The sequence below is a fragment of the Pteropus medius genome, unplaced genomic scaffold (assembly GCF_902729225.1).
Source record: "Pteropus medius unplaced genomic scaffold, Ma_sr-lr_union100, whole genome shotgun sequence".
Taxonomy (NCBI): Eukaryota; Metazoa; Chordata; class Mammalia; order Chiroptera; family Pteropodidae; genus Pteropus; species Pteropus medius.
This window is the reverse complement of record NW_024354503.1, coordinates 8,313,979-8,331,719: the sequence shown is the minus strand read 5'-3', so window position 1 is coordinate 8,331,719 and position 17,741 is coordinate 8,313,979. Positions and strand designations below refer to the sequence as shown.

At 38.4% G+C, this 17,741-nt stretch overlaps 1 protein-coding gene across 1 annotated transcript in view; it reads right to left on the bottom strand.

The window, feature by feature from the left end:
- Positions 1-15,861, bottom strand: part of NKAIN2 (sodium/potassium transporting ATPase interacting 2) — an 828,054-nt gene extending 812,193 nt beyond the window's left edge. The window contains exon 1 of the mRNA XM_039854273.1: positions 15,750-15,861. Within this exon, the coding sequence (XP_039710207.1) occupies positions 15,750-15,803 (54 nt within the window). The 5' untranslated portion in view covers positions 15,804-15,861. The remainder of the gene's footprint in view (positions 1-15,749) is intronic.
- Positions 15,862-17,741: the final 1,880 nt, after the last annotated feature.

Here is a 17,741-nt window from a genome sequence, read left to right as displayed (position 1 = left end):
CAGCTTTGTGATTTCCAACTCTCTGAGTATAATGAAAAGTCAAAGGCCAGATCAAAAAATAAATTTTAGAGCCAGCATGATCAAATCAAGGGACAATGATTTCCTTCGCACTATCCATCTAAGCAGCATCTTACATCAACATTAGTATTATCAGCACCTGGTCTGAACCAGCTGCTCTCATCTTCTAAACTAAAAATAAGATGCCTGATCTAAAATAGTGAGGATCAATATGAGGGATTCATGGTTCATTAAAGGGTTATTTCAATTTCTCAATTGAAAACTGATTTTATATATCTATAACTGTAGCTCCATCCATTGGCTACATAAATGCCTCACTTCTACAATTGTCAATTTATATAATAATCTACTATATGTGACTGGCTGGCATGTATTATTACTCATTAAAAACTCAAGAGCAGCAGCCCAAGTGAATCTTGAGCAATGTTGTTGGTGTAAACCATCCGCTGCTTTATTTTTGAGGCCAGATAACTGAGAAACATCATGTTTTATTGCTTCTTCAGTGAGGCTTAAAGCTGTAATTTTAATTTAACATGTATTATTTTAAAATCTCATAGAACAATGGGTATAAGTAATATTTTAACTTTTTAAAATTGTTAGCATCTTCCTCTAGGCTTTAAAAAAAATTAAAATTGTTGCGATGGTATTGCTAAATAGCAAAAGGTTGGCAATAATACCTCAAAGAATTTCAAAGCAAGTAACAAATTTTTAAATTCAATGCAGCTATAAAACACATAAATAAATGTACCCATGGTGAACCCATGATCTGCACTCAGGAGCTATAAAATGGCTGTCATGGAGAGATTCTGGTTTGGCACAGCAACCTGGACACTGGCATGGCTTGTTCAGCTGTGAAGCATCTGGATGGCCAGCATGGAAAAACGTTCATGTCTCACTACGCTGTATTCTGTTGCTGCCACATCGATGGGAAATACATCTACAAACATTTTAAAATTTCCAACAAAAATTAAAAGTCCCCTTCTATCCTTTTTGTTCAATTGTGAAGACATAAGTTCTTTTTCAAAAATCTCTTTGTACCAATACTTCATTTTCTAGTGCCTGTAGAGAAATAATGAGTCAATTTGGCTAAACAGAATGAGAAACTGTGATTCCTCAACTGCTACACATCCAATGATCTAGGTCTCTGTTTCACTGGACATTCTTTCTGTCCTTCTTTTAATACCTCCTGCTTAGTACAATAGATGGCACATATCAGATGTTTAATAAAATGTTCTGAAAGCTCTTTATTTATTTTTGATACAGCACTATTCCCAGTATGGTGTGAATATAAAGAAACTAACAACGAAACTCCAAGCTATTAAAGACAAACATGATATCTCAGATACAGGATCTTACCTTTAGAAAACACACAGAATACTTTATCTACTCCCCCCACTTTAAGGTGATGTTTTTAAGTCAGGTAATCATCTAAAATCTTATCAGACTTTTTCCTTCTCTTTCTACTATTTAGACAAAGTACTATTTGAGCTGAAAACATAAGGCAAGATGTCAATGAGCAAACTGCTTAGTAAAATCAGTAATGTTGGTCATGTCTTCCAGCTGTCCATTGTGCACTCGTATTCTAGTCCAAGATCTAATTTGGGGGCCGGAACAACTTCTACGTTTAAAAGCTAACTCACTGGTGTCCCTTTAATGTCTCTACTGGAAGTACATCCTAAATAATTACTGGTTTGGGGCATCTCAAAAGGCATGTCCAAAATCTAGCTTTCCATTGCTTTAATTGAGTGTTCTTTTTCATTTCACTTTTCTTTAAATTAGCAAGTAAGACTGGGGATTCTCCAGATTCAGTTCAGACTGTGTTTTCTAATTAGATGATAAGAATACTTTAATTAATAACATGACCCCAGAATAAAAATCAGATCATACTGTTAAGCACTTATAACTTACAAATTTTAGCAAGCACCGACTTTTGCAAGTCAGCCAACTTTGTTAGTTCTCGACAATCCTTTAATTAGGCTAGACAGAAAGTAGCATGCACTAATGTGTGTCTTGGCTAAATTCCAGTGGGGGATCATTGCAGTCTGGCCTATGTAAACTTCCACTGGTTTCATCTGAATACAGTAGTCTTCTCCATTCTCTGTCTCTATTTCATTCTTCACTGATGTTTCATGAGGGCTCCTGCTTTTTACCCTGAGCACTGCAGATATTGAGTTAAGGAGAACTGCTGAACACCTACCACATCCAGAACAATGGACTAAGAAGTGCAGTGTATTCTAAGAAAACCCACGTCCCTCTTCTTACATTTAGGCAGAACACATAAGCCAATCTGTATGAACAGCATCATTTTTATTCTCTCCCTTCCTCCCAACTTACACACCCACTCATACCCAATTTCACACACACACACACACACACACACACACACACACTCTTTCATTAATAATTCCAAACACATCTTTAGAAGAATGGTACATAACTACAAATAAAAGCTTCATACACATCTGGTTCTAAGTTTATTACAGTTTTTATTTGTTTTGGGGGGTAGACTCCATTATTGCTATTTGCCCTGCACTATGTTAAAGAAAAATATGTGAGGTGACATTATTAATTGGTCTCTACACAAATATGAAGTTGGAAAAGCACCTTCTAGCCTAGATCTCCCAGAACAAGACAATTTTTAAATGCAAGATTTAATCATAAAATCAAGCTGAAAGAACCTTCAAGAAGTCCTGTAATTTACTCCCCTCCCTCCAGGCATGCAAATTAAAGTCCAGCAAAAGTCTGAGTTACCAAAAGAAAAAAGTTGGACCAAGAGAAATTATGCAGTCTAAGATAGGATAATTTAAAAAATTAATCTCTACTCTTTTACTATACTTCCTTAGGAACGACTTGGCCTTCTGGTAAATCAGGACATCAAATATTAAAATACTGTTGAATATTCTTGGGTTTGAGGGATGACCTAAGAATATTAATTGCTTAAGTAGTTTTAATTGTAAGTTCCTGAAAGGCAATGCTTATAATTGAGCATGTGTGTGTGTTCCATAAGAGTGAGGAAAGCTTTCCAAATTCTTTAATCTTAAAAAAATGCTTATTTTTAAATTTATTGTCTTATTATTAACTCTTATCCAAATTTTAATTGAATTAAATCTCATAACTTGACCCAAAACTTTCACATCTTACACATCATGTAAATAATTATACATCTGTTTCATAATTAATATGTATTCCTTATCTGAAATCTTTCTTAAGAAATGTCATGAAGATATACACACACACATATATGCACGTTTTAGCAGACTATCGAGAGAGGACGTTGAAAGTGTCAAATATTCATTTACAGTCTCTACTGGCACTAAAGGAAAGATAACATTCACCAAGTCTTAGACAACAGCCACCTGGCTCAAACTAAAATAAGCAAAGCAGCCAAGAATACAAAGGATTGGTTGAGCACATAAGTAACAATAAAAAGTAGCTTTCAAATAAATCTCGATTCAACATTGCCTCTCCAGTCGATATTCCCACAAATGCTTACTCAGCACTCTCCTTCCCTGATGTATGTCTCAACCTACCTCCCAATCCCTTTTGGCTTTCCTCCTACTTTTCCCTATGCCTTCATGAACACTAATCCACCAGCCTGCTCTCCCCATTTACTGCATGCTTGGAAACCCAAAATCATCTAGAGAGTTGTCAAAATGTCTAGATGGCTAAGTTGCCTCCCTGAATATTTTTATTTCTATAGGCCAAGAGGCTGAGGGAAAGGGGTGCTGGGGTTGACTTTTTAGAAAATTCCCCATGATTGTGGCCCAGGGCCACGGTGAGCAGGGCATTACTCTGACAGATCCACAATGACCCGGCTCAAGGCTAGCCTCCCCTTCATGCAATGGCCTCCACTATCTTCTGGACAACTCGAAATCTATTATAAAGAACACCTGCTGTTATTTCTCAGTACTCTTTCGAGCACCTTGCTTTAGCTCAATGGATCTCAACAAGGGGGCTATTTTGCAATTTGGCAATGTCTGCAGTCATTTTTGGTTGTCACGACTAGGAGTTTGCTACTGGTATCTAACGTGTAGAGGCCAGGGATGCTGTTAAACATCCTGCAAAGCATAAAACACCCCCACAACAAAGAATTGTCCAAAATGCCATCCTTGCTGAGGCTGAGAAAGTGCTTTACCTGAAGCCTACCTTTCCCTTGTCTTCATCACTTTATTTAATCTACTCATTAAACATATCCATTCCTCCCAATTCATCCTCCCTGGCTCAGCGACCTCCAGACTGTCCCTAACCATCTTTCTTTTTCAGTCCAATAACCTGCTTAACCGAGACTCTCCCCAGTTTTCATAACTAATCTACAATCCCCACAATACTCATTCTTTCCTGGCTGTGTTCCTTTTCAGTCCCTTATTTCTGATCATCTTTAATAAAGCCTAAATACACAACAACAGCTGGGCCTCATTGTCTCTCATCGTTCTTGACTACTAAACCCTCCACCCAATTCTGCGGCCAATCAAGGGCCTCTGCAGCACCCAAGAAGTGTGCCTCTCCAAGATCTACACTGCATTTGTTGCCTCTCACCACAAGCATCTTACCTCCTATCTTTTCTATTATCTTCCTTGTGCTAAACCCACCTCCCTATTCTCAAATGCTTGCAATGGCACTCCAGTAACCTGACTACCCCTTCCCATTCTGACATCACTATTTCCCACCCAGGCCTACTTGCTGTCAGACATTTTATTCTTCAAGACACCTTAATGCTCTCATGAACCCTGTTTTCTTCAGTCTAAGAACAAGGGAGCTTCCATTTTCTGCTTTTCCATTCCAGTTCTTAGAAAGTCAGGAGACGATAAAGAAGTAATTGGTTCCCCTATAAATGCATGCCACCCAGTTTCACTAAGGCCTTTGATGCAATTCGATAATCCTTTAATGTATTGCTGCTTTGTCCTTACATTCCCCACGGGGCTTGCTCCAAACTTCGACTCTCACTGTCACATCATGTTGTTTCTTATTCTACTATAGGGAATTGGCCATTTACCTTGAGAATTAACAACTATAGTAACGTAGATCCTATCTTATAAAGTTTAAATTCCCTCCATAGGTGCTCAAGTCCATGCACAAACTGAACTCCTACCATTCTCTGCTTCACTACTTACCAGTAAATCTGACTCCACACACAATTATTACAATACCATTGACTATACTGTAATTTACATCCCTGTGACTGTTTTTATAAGTTGGAATTTGCAAATCTCAATCCCTTCCCCTTTTTCACTCTTCTCCTCAAATCCTCCTCTAGTCTGGCAACCATCAAAATGTTTGTTTTGTTCATTTATTTTGTTCTTTAGAGTCCACACATAAGTGAAATCATAGAGCATTTGTCTTTCTCTGTCTGACTTACTCTACTCAGCACAATACCCTCTAGGTCCAGCCAGATTGTTGCAAATGACAAGATTTCATTCTTTTTTGATGGCTGAATAATTTTCCGTTCTATATATGTACCACTTCTTCTTTATCCATTCATCCATTAATGGACACCCAGGTTGCCTCCATATCTTGGCTACTGTAAATAATGCTACAATAACACATGGAGAGCTTTCCAGACAAGAAAAAGCTAAAGGAGTTCATCACCACAAAACCAGTATCACAAGGAATGTTAAAAGGATTTTTTTTAAGAAGAAGGATAAAAAAAGATTAAAAATATGAATAATAAAATAGCAATAACTACATATCTATGTAGCAATAACTCATATCTAGCAACAAAAATTAATTCCTGTTGATTAGGGTAAGAAAGACATAATTCTATACATAGCTCCAATATTTACTTTAAATGTAAATGGATTAAACACTCCAATCAAAAGACATAAGATAGCTGAATGGATAAAAAAAAAAAGATCCTTACATATGCTGCTGCTACAAGAGACTTACTTCACATTGAAAGACATATACATACTGAAAGAAAAGTAATAGAAAAAGATATTTCATGAAAACAGAAATGAAAAAAAAGTGGGGTAGCAATATTTATACCAGACAAAATAGACTTTAAAACTAAGTCTAGAACAAGAAACAAAGCAGTATCTAGTAATCCCACTTCTGGGTATTTATCTGAAGAAACTCAAAGCACTACTACCTCCTTCTTATGAAAAGGAAGTGAAAATCAACAGGTTTCCCTTAAGAGTTAAAATAAGAGACATATAATTAAAGGTCACCAAACACTGTTGTTACAAGATTTACATTTACTAAATGTAGACTGAACTTATGCCCTTTGCCTAATTTTTAGGGCAGTTTTTTTGGAACAAAAACAAATCTAATCCTAGACAACATAAAATGGTAAACCAGAAAAGCACTGTCCCAATATATCTAAGAGCCTGTGGAACTTCCCAGAAATGTTTTACATAAAACCAGAAATATGTTCTTAAGAAGACTATTAATGAATTCAGAGTCAACTTCGCAGACTTCACTAGAATATCCTTTAAAAAAAATCCATTGTTGTAAGTAGAGTAGTGTAATTTGCTTTTGAATTGTTAGACATTCGAGAGCCACTCACTCCCACCCGACCCCAGTACTGTACAAGAGGGAAACTTTGATACCAGGCCAAAAGAAAAGCAAAACTTAGTTCATAAATGCTTTTCAACAGCCATAATTTAACCACCATCCTTTGATCAAATAAAATGGAACCATATTTTATGAAAGATGGACAAAAATGAAACTCCTGCTAAAAAATTAATTCCTGTTGATAAGGGTAAGAAAGACATAATTCTATACATAGCTCCAATATTTTAGAAAATTACAAGTTATAGGTTCACTATCATCAAATTTGTGGGTAAGCTTTACTAAAAAATGGAAAAAGGAAAAAAGAGACCCAGGGCTCTTTATATATCACCTGTGTAACATCAAATTCATAATAACTTCTAAAGCTTTGATACATGTAGCTCACTCACTGCTCCTAATACCTGGAGTTAAGCACATCCACAAACTTGAATCTCATCTTTGCACCTCAGAGTAAACAAGTAAAACAAACAGGTAGCACCTGGATTCACCATATCCGACAGGGTTCATGATCTCTATCTTATAAAAAGAATGAGGTCAGAATCTCTGTGTCCACAGGGATGAACTGTGACCTCCAAGAGCAAGCTGCCTCACACCACTGCAGGTACCAGAAAAAAGGAGGTACTCAATGCCAAGGCGAGTCAGCAGACCCCTTCCCCAGGGGCCAAGACCACTGAAGGCAGCATACCACCAAGCTATAATGTTCTCTCCTCACTGGGGCTTGTAGAGGTCCTCCCCACTGTTTGTTTCCCAGTGCCATCAGAGACTGTCCTTTATAAATCTGAGAAATCTGCCTTGTACATCTCCTATGGCTAGAAGCCCATATTGAGTAGATGCATATGAATTCCCTACCACTGAACATTTCAGACATAACACCGCTCCTTCCATCATTTGGCACATAGCTGTCAGTTAAAGGATTTGAAACACCTCCTTATTCTGTTGGGTAATTAGCATCATACAGAGGCATACAAAGACTTCTGTTAACAGGAGAGATTTGATCCCTCCATTTCAAACTAAGACCCATTTGTTTTCAAAGAATGAAACATTGTTGGGGTTTTTAAATGTGCTACTGTTTTAGACTGTATGCATTGATTAGAAAACAAAAGTCAGTATAAGGACTCACTCCTCACCACCCGGTCTGCAAAGGCAAACATTTAGGGTATGATGCTGGAAGAGAGTTTGGTTTCAGATGTAGGATACAGACATTGTTCCTCAACCACTGCTTTTAAAGAAAGTGCTTCGGCAGATGCCCTCTGCCAGGTGTCCTGAAGTTCCAAATATCCTTGGAAATCTGCTGCAACATGTCATGTTCTTTGCAACATCAGCAATTGGACTTGACTGAATTTCAACGTTAAGGGTTGTGATTTCAGTGGCTGAAACATAATTTCAAGAAACTCAAGTATACATATAAAAAAATAACAGCCAAATATCTGAAAACAAGGTTCCCTTCAATTAATTATGTCATAATATTTGATATTCTTAAACATCTTTATGTATTACTATTTGTTAGATACCTGTTTAAATCGCTAAGAATTTCCATACAGAATTCTTAGCCCTTAAATATTGTTTAGATAATAATTTCATATTACTAACTTTTAGACTGCATCATTAGCCTAGAGTAAAATTTTTGCTGAAATGTGTCTCTGAAAATACTAGTTCCATAAAGATTGATAGGGGATATCAATCTTATTTATAAAGCCTCCTAAAAATGATGGTAGTTGAAGAAAAAAAGTTTCTACAAGAAACTAGTTGTTGCACCTAGGGCCACTGGCCAAATGAGATATAAACACCCCCATAACTATTCCTGCTCTCACTAGATGAACATTTCTGGAGATTAAACTATTAATAATTACAAAGATTTTCTAGGTATCAGAAGTAACACAATAATAAAGCCTTTCATGTAAACTTTAAGCACATTTTCTCCCCAGATTCTCCCAAGTGTCCCATAGGGTAAACAGGTCAGGAATTATTTGCCCTATTTTTCAAATGAGAAAATGGCACTCAGGAATATAAATGGCCAGAGCAAAGTCACGGTTATGTACTTGTCCAGTATAAAAGCACTAGACTGGGCATAGGAAAATCTACCTTTGTACTTAGTCTAGTGTTTTTTCAGTATCCATCTTTCTTCCCTCCTCACCCCATCTCTCTCAATTTCTCCCTATCCCCTCTCCAGAAATCTAGACTGAAGGGCTAGGCTAGCAAAGAGAGGCAGTTGAAGGAACCAATTCTGCTCCAGCATCACCAGGCATAAAGAGCAGAGACTAGAGGCACTGAATCACTTTCAGACTTTTCTGTATCTCTATTCATTGCAAAGACACAAATGCTGTAAAAAGACTTTCCATTTTCCTTTTTAAACTTCTGAATAGGGACTAAGCTATAAGTCAGAAACAGGCATAGTTGGTCCAAAGGACAAAATGATCCAGTCGGGTTGAAGAATTTCATAAACTGGTCATGCTCTCACACAACACCATTAAGTGGAGACCTATATTCTAGGCCCAGTAGTTCTCAAAGTTTGGTCCCTGACCAGCACCATCAGTGTCACCTCAGAACTGATTAGAATTTCTAGGGCTAAGCCCTACCCTTGACCTACGGAATCAGATACTCTGGGGAGGGCCCATTGGCTGGTGAGGAAAAAGGTCTGCAGGTGATTCTGATACATACTGAAGTCCTAGAAGTGTTCTAGGATATTCGATACATATTTTAAACAACATATTACCCAAAGTCATTTCCAACAACAAAAATTTTAACTGATATTCTCACCAATAGTGGTCTGGATGGACTTAGGTTTTGGGACCTTAAAAAGGCAAATGACATTAGTCTGCATTAGCCATTCATCAGGGATTAGTTTCAAATAGAACTGAAATTTGAGAAAAATGAATACATTTCTTCCCATGGAAACTGTTTTTCGCATACATGTCAAGGTATCCAAGCCACTACTGAGAAGCTATTTCTCAATAACCGGTCGGAAATGCATAGTAGCTATAACATTTTTTCCCCCGCCCTTAAACAACAACAGAACCACAACCTATTACCAGTGATTTCTCTAGAGTAGAACTACAAGAGTGTTTTTGCAATGTCAGGGCACACTTAATCAAGAAAGGGACACTGACGCTACAGAAGGCAGCTTCTCTTTTTATTTTCTTGTCCATATACCAGCATCTCATTGTCTTGAAACCCAAGTCCACTTGAGCCAGTCAGGTTTGGACAAGAACCTGACATAAACTCTCCCTCTCTGAGTCTACTTAGCCTTGTGTTGATTACTGTGTCAACCAGAAATTAGTAGGTATATGTTGCCTTTGTTAGTGAAACAAATATAAGCTACTGATGTTGCTTTATGTCACATGGAAATGAGGCAGTGTAGCCTGGTGGCACAAAGTCAGTCAGGCTAAAGTTGGACACACCTGAGTTTGAAAGCAAGCTCTCCCACTTCCTAAGAGGGTGACTTAGAAAGCTGCTTAAACTTTCAGAGCTCCATTTCCTCCTCTGTAAAATGGGGATACTAATATCTCTTACCTACCTCATAGGATTATTAGAAAGGAATCAGTGAAAAACACATGTTTAGCATTTAGCTTAGAACAAGCTTCCAATACAAATTAAGTTTTTATTATTTTACAAAGCTAATTTTTAAAGCATAACAAATTATAAAAACACAAAATTAAAAAGCTAATTTTTTTCAAAATGCACATAAAAGTTTATTTGTAACTTTTCAAAATGCCTACAAAGTATTTTTAGGGGGATCAAATTTAGCATGTGATCCATAAATAATTTAAAAGGTAATAATTATTAGCATTAGAAGTCACATTACTCCTATTCCAGGTTAAAAAAAAGAACATCTATAGCTTGCATTAGTTTAAATGTTTTGACTGTTCTGTCAGTTAGACCCAGGGCCTGTTTAGAGTTTAAGCTAAGAAAAAAAAGGAAAACACTGCTTTCAGGAAGATAAGCAAGTAATGAAGGTGAAGAGGTGAAGTACTGCCTTTAAATAGTAAAAGCTTTCAAATATAAACACACTTGAAATATTAAAAGAGAAATCAATTTATAAATTTCATTGGCCATACTAATTTAGAGAAAGAAAACAATATAATTGCCTTCATAATTTCTAAGTGTCCTTTATTTCTTGAGGTTGGTAAGAACAAATATTTCATACACTAATATATCCACCTTACAGAAATGAAGTAGGTGTAAATATAGTTAGTACCTATTTCTATTGTTAGAAAAAAAATCCTAGATAAACATCATATCTTTATGTATTTTATTATATTAAGGAGGCAGGGGACTAAAATTGGAAGAGTTCATTGTCTACGTGAAAAAACAGACTAGAAATAGTTTTCCTGTGTGTGTGTTTAATTTCTGACATTTGTGTGTTATAAGGCATGGAAATACAGTCATTTCCATTATTAGCAATATTAGTTTCAAAGCTACTTTTGGAAAAATTACACTGAGCTGCTTAAAGTTTTACTAAGTAACTGAAATATATTCTTTGAAATTTTAGCCATTAATAGTATATACAAATATTTAATGCAATTGATATCATAATTTTAATATTTTTCCTTCCAGTATAAACATAGAAATGTTAAAATGTGCTTGTCTCAGGTTTTCTTTTTGTCAAGCACACGCATATACAAAAAGAAACAGACCAAGAAATAAAGACCTCCTATTTTAAGGCATCTCTGGCTGCAATTCTTGACTGGGCAATTAGAGAATTTGACCCCAAAGTAAAGTAGCATCAGAGGGAAAAGGAGGTGGCATTGCCCATTCGCATTTCTGGGCCATTGCCCACATATGGGCCCCGTGCCAGAGATGACTTTGGCCTTCTGCATAGGGGATGCTGCCCATCCAAGCCTTTATTGTATTCGAGAAAGAGAAACAGCACTGCACAGATTGGCTTTCTGAAACTTCGGGTATATGAGAAAAAAAAGCTGCCACTTGGTTTATGAACCAAGAAAGAGAACTGGACACTGGAAAAATCTTTCTGGGTAAACATTAGAGCAAAGTAGTGCCAAATTACAATTAATACAAATTACAAATTAAATACACACACACACACACACACACACAAATGCATGACAAAATGTGGGGGTGCAAAAGTAGAAAACATTTAAAAAGAAGAAAATTACATTATAACTTAACAGACTAATAGCATAATTCTTACATCATAAATTTCTGAAATACTACATGGAAATTTTTAGTCTTCTCATGAATCGGACTGGTTCACTACCTCAAGATTTTATTATCAATGATATTCAAATCTAAAATTTTTAACTCTCAGATCAGGAAGGTTTGTGACAGGTGAAGTTCAACACTTTTGGAAAACTTTCAAACTTGTCAAAAGTATCCTAGAAAAATACAAAGATTCTACCAGTAATTTTCAAGCCAATTCATGTAATGCTTTGTTTTCTACAAAGTAATCAAAGAGCATGTAAGTATGAATGCTGCATCAAATCACAATTGACAACACTGAAATACTCCATAATTATAATAAATTTGTTTTTGTTTAGTCCATCTATGTACTCATGACCTTCTTAATAAATGTGTACCTCTGAAAATGCTTAGTAACCATGCATAGAAAGCAACTGATCATTCTTAATTAAGTTTCAAATGTGCCTCTTCACACAGCTGCACACACATGTGTACTAACCTAATTGTTAGTTGCACCTGCTCCAAGTTAGGAATATTTCATAGAGTACATGGCAAGAATGGCATTTTCAAGTGTAAATCTGTTGCATGTAAATCTATACTTTCTTTCAGTAGTTAATGGCTCATATGCTTTGTGCCATATATAGGAGCCTGCTGTACAAAAATGTGGGTGATTTTGAATTTCTGTACTTGAAAACAAAGCTGTCTCTTCCATCTAAAATAAGTTTTATTCTTCCATAATATAACTGAGTGATTTTTCACTGAGAAATATGAGTAATACTTTTCAACGTTTATATAAAGGACACTTTTCATTCAACCAAACATTGAAAAGAAAAGCTGAAACTCTTTCACAACTGCTGAAAAGTTGTAAATAAGTTAAATTGTTCTTGTCCTATACTCACTATATCCACCAGTTCAAATGCCATGATGATTTTTGTTACTATCTGAAATCTTGAGTTTCTGAGTATTAAGGACAGCAATGATAAAAAAAAAAAAAATTACCTTCTTCAGATTATGAACTTAAATTCTGTATTCTACACATGTAGCAAATCAGTTTCCAGAGATCACACCCCTTTTTCAAAGGAATCACCCTAAAATCTGAAGTTGGAGTAACCACATATCTCAAATATCTTAATTTATGATAGAGACAGACACTTTTTCATAAAATGGAAGTTTTGTACTAAATCTCTATGGTATGAAATTCTAATTTCTTGTTTTATAAACCAATTTCCTGATTTTTAAAAGAATGGGTTTGTCCAAACTGGTAGTCTGACAAACATTAAACTAAAAGCACATTGAACATAATTAAAAGCAAAGCTACAGAATCTTGACAGGTAACCTCCTCTGGAGGGTTTGTCTCTGCCCTTCTTCACTTGTTAAAAGGATCAAAACACCATGTCTGCTCTGATTAACAAACCGATGAATAAGGTTCCCCATCTCCACAATACCAAAAGCTACCTCATCATCTACTACATTAGTTGCAAGTTTACGTTGACAAATATTTCTTTAAGTGTAATGAAAATACACTCTACTTACAGAATTGTAGGTAAATATTTCCAGAAACTTAATAAAGTTACTTAAAGAAATTTAATAAAGTTTCTATTTTAAACTCTTTGTCTTCAATTAATTTTTTAATAAACTAAGATTTTTCCGTACAGCTACAAAAAAAAAACACCCACATGTTACAAAAATGCACACCACACATTTAAAAAGTAAACAAAACTGAGTGAACTTTTGTGTCAATCAGGGTACATGAGTTATAACTTCTTCTTGAAACCTGTCTACTTATAAAACAATCTTTTAATGGCTCAAAGAGACAAAAAGTCTTTGAAGACCTATTAAGAGCAAAAATATATATATACATTCACCTATTTTTTGTCCAATGCTTTGCAACTATTGATTTGCAAAAGAAGTATTTTATTTAAAATTAACTACTATATTTCTAAGAAGCAACAATTACCAAAAATCTCTGAGGTCCTTTAAACGTGATCATTTCACCCTGCCAAACCAATGAGATATTCTTCATCCTTTGTTTTTTGTTCTGCATCTTCATGAACATGGCTGCTAATTATATTATCCTGGTGGTACATAAATCTGAATGGGAAAAATCTCATGATTCTTATAGAGCATAAAATACTCCTTAGGATTCAAATGTATACTTACTTAGATCGAGTACTCCTAAATTGCAGTGAATTCTGTTTTGCTAGAGAACTTAGCTTTGATTCAGAATTTCTGTTTCATAAATGATGTAGCATCTCTCCAACACACCATTGCATGTATGCATGCACGTGAACACACATACACACACACACACACACACACACACAGAAACCTTTAGCCTTTTCCTGCTACTTTGTATAGTTAGCTTCCCTATTTGTATATTTGTTTTTCTAAAATTGTTTAAGTTCTTAAGTTTGTACTTATCACACAAAATGTCATACACATCTCATGCCTACATTTGCCATAATAAATCCCTACTATGTTAAATGAGTAAAAGTTAAACCACATTTTTAAAATTGAAAATTGAAAAGACCATAAGAATTCTCTGCTCTTACCCACCCATTCATTCTGACAGTTTTAAGATTTTACAGTGTATCAAGTGTCTTCTTTTCTGAAACATATAGGAACATAAGAATGTTTTGAAAACATTTATGCAATTTGGCATACTTGGCCTAATATAGTTTAACAAAGTAAGCTCTCTTATTGTTCTGATTAGCTTTATCATTAAGAGTAAAAATCCTTTATTGCAAAACTTAAATTAACATGTGGTAGGAAAAATAAAGTGGTTTACACATCATCAAGAAAATATTATTCTTAAAATTTTATTTATATTCTTTTTCTTAAACCAAGCACCTAAGTAATTCACAAAACAAAATACCTCTCCTGGGAAAGAAAAACATCCTGAGATAATATACAAGAAAAAGCACTACTTCAGCTAAAAACTAAACAAAACAACAGCAACCACCATTCATGAGCTTCATGACAACTAATAAACAATGAAGAATACTTAAAGATTTCTTCTATCAGTTTCAGTAGCAAACCCTTGCTCTTTTGAACACTTTACTGAATGGGTTCTCAGAAATTTCCTTCAGTCTTGTAGTCCTTTCAGCATTTATGAAACAATTGTTGGAAACGTAGGTGGCTCTTCAGATTAATTTAACTTTCCAGAGAAAGCTACTTGATAACAGGAGTGAGCAAGTACCTCCGACCTCAAATTAACCACTTACAGTGGTACATTTTTCATCTCTAAAGTATTCCCAGCCTCTCTTTCTATTGCCTTTAGTTAATCTAAATTCAGAGACAAGACGTTTTTCCATTATTGGTTTCTTGCCTCTTTACAACTGAACAACATTCCTCAAAAAGTACATATAAGTCTCCATGCTATGGAATCAGACAACAGTATCCATTTCAGGAACAATTACACACATAATGTAAGACAATAGTTCTCCTTAGAACCGTTCGCAATATTTGTGATTTAAAGTCTACTGGTTAGTCTAAGGCAATGGTGTGGCAGAGTTCATCTAAGTATACGTCTTCAATCTACATACTTTTAAAACTCAATGTGGCTTACAGATCAGACAGCTATAAGGATACCATCTGTCCTATATAGTGGCTTTTTAGATCATTATACTTATAAAACAATACAGTCCCTGAAAAATAACACGTGTGAATGAAGAAACAAAGATAATGTAAAATTAATATTTGGAAGAAAAGTCAAAAATTCCATATTTCTGTTTTAACACCTGTATATTAAATTATATGTGACTATCACGTTGTTACATTATAGGAATGCAAAGAATAAAGGAACAAGAGCTACATCTTGCTTTGCTTAAAGAAATTAAAGACAAGTTTAACCCGCACCTGCCAAACTGTCTTCAGAGGGACAGAAATAGGTAGTGGCAGAAAGGCTCACCCCTCCCATACCCCACAGCGCGTCTCCCTGAAATCATTTTAAATACAGGCAATGTATCTGTCACCTTTTCTCTTTTACTTTTTCTTCCATTCTAATGAATGGCAGAAGCTTTAGGCACCCCCCCTGCCCACTATCTCAAAGGCACATAACAGAATAAGAGGACCCAAGAGTCACTTACCAGTTGCATGCCACAGATAAAGATAAGCGTGCACCTGCCATTGCAATAACCCATGGTTTCCGAGACCCCTGCCACTGCCAGACTGTCCCACGTCGGCCACCGTCGAGCCCCCCACTTTATCCAATCAGATCGCGGGGAAGGACAGGCAAACCTGCCGAGGGCTCGGGGGCTCCCGGCTGCTGCTGCCAGCGTCCTGGGAAGTGACAGGCATTAGGACCTGCTGGCGCCGCGGCGGCGGCAGCTCCAGCCGCGCCCGCCACACATACCTTCACTCGCTCGCCGCACACGCCGCGCCGCGGGCAGCGCCGCCCGCAGAGACGAGCCCGGGGCCCGCAGGGGCAGCAGCGGTAGCCTCGCAGCGCCGCCGCGCCCTCGGGCATCTGGCCGCGAAGTTTCGCCCCAGCCGCTCCCTGCGCCGGCTCGCCCCACGCCCCCCAGCGCGGCCGCCGCCCAGCGCGCGCTAGCCCCACGCTCTCCGCGCGCCGGCTGCGGGGGGCGGCTGCCCGCGGTTCCTTTGCGCCCGGCGCTGCGGGGCCCCGCGGGGCGCGGGCCAGGAGGGGGCGTCCGGGCTCCGCGGTCCCGGGCGGCGGCGGCGGCGGCGGCGGCGGCGGCGGCAGCTACTGCGCGCAATGATGCGGGGTCTGCGCCGCGTCTGGCAGCGGCGCTGCCCCTCCCCTCGCCCAGATGTGTTAATCCTCCTCCAACAAATCCTTCAGCCTGCTCCCCGCCGCTCCCTCCCAAGACGTCAACTTCTTCCAGCCCGGCCCGGCGTGCCGCCGTGGGGGCTGTCGGCGCCAGTGTCTAGGCGAAAAGAAGCGGCGCAGAAGCGGCAGCTGTGGCGGTGGTGGCGTTGGGGACCGCGGGGCGAAGCGTCCGGGCGGCATGTCTGTGGCTTGCTGGGCTTGTGTCGGTCCTGCGCCCACAGCCGAGCCTGGAGCACTATGGGCAAGCGAGACGCGTGTGTGCGTGTGTGTTTGGGGCAGAAGGGACGAAGAGGAGGGTTAGGGAAGGGGGTGGGGTGATGAAGTAGGGGTGCAGCCGAGGCAACACGACCGTACGGAAAACCCGTGTGTCGGAGGGTGAGTGCAGAAGAGAAGGGGTGCCCCGGCCGCCGACGCACTGCCACCTGCTCAGCGCCCGACTCCTGCGAAACTGCAAGGGCCGGAGCGTGGAGAGTACGGAGCAGACGCTGCTCTGGAAAAGGGAGCGGGCTGCTGCTGGAGTTGGTGGGGAAATTGGGAACCGGAGGGAGTAGGGACTCGATGAGTTGCCGTTGCTGCTTCGAACTGTTGTTGGTTTTCACTCAAGAAAGTAAAAGGATCAGAGACAATTTTAGCACTCATACTTTGGCCTACGGACCGTCCTGGCTGAGTGAGGATTTCCGCAGGTCGATGCAGACCCTGCTCGGGAGCACCGGCCAGAAGCTGGGCAGCAGTTCCTGTAACCTGCAGAGGCAAGCTTCGGAGCCCGTTGCTGCCACCTGCGGACCGAAATCGGAAGAGCGAAGAAGTCTGTCCTTGGTGGCAGCCCCTGGGGCCTTAGTATTCAGGATCCAAGGGTCCAGTTTCCTTTACATCCCCCTGCAGCTAGCATTCCTGACTCACTTTCCAGGGCAGTGAAGATATGATGTTGAGATCTGCTGTAGTACTGAGTGAAATGAGGTGCCGAGATTGATATTGATAAAAGAACGGTTTATGACATTAAATAGCAAGCCCCTTTCTGCACCCCTTTAAGAGATTAAGAAAGTTGCAACCACATCAAGCAAAGAACTTAAATAGCAAATGTAATTTGGCCCTACTGAGAAAATGGCATTTGTGTAGGATAACGTTATGCTTGAAACCACAAATAAAGATCTCAAATGATTGCTTCCTCTGAATAAATATTATGGCATATCGGAATGACTAAACATAAAGAAATTGGATAGGGCATAGGGACCAGAAGCGTGACACTGAATTTTCAGAAATAGTTTGTCAATCAGAGAGAGCCGAAGGG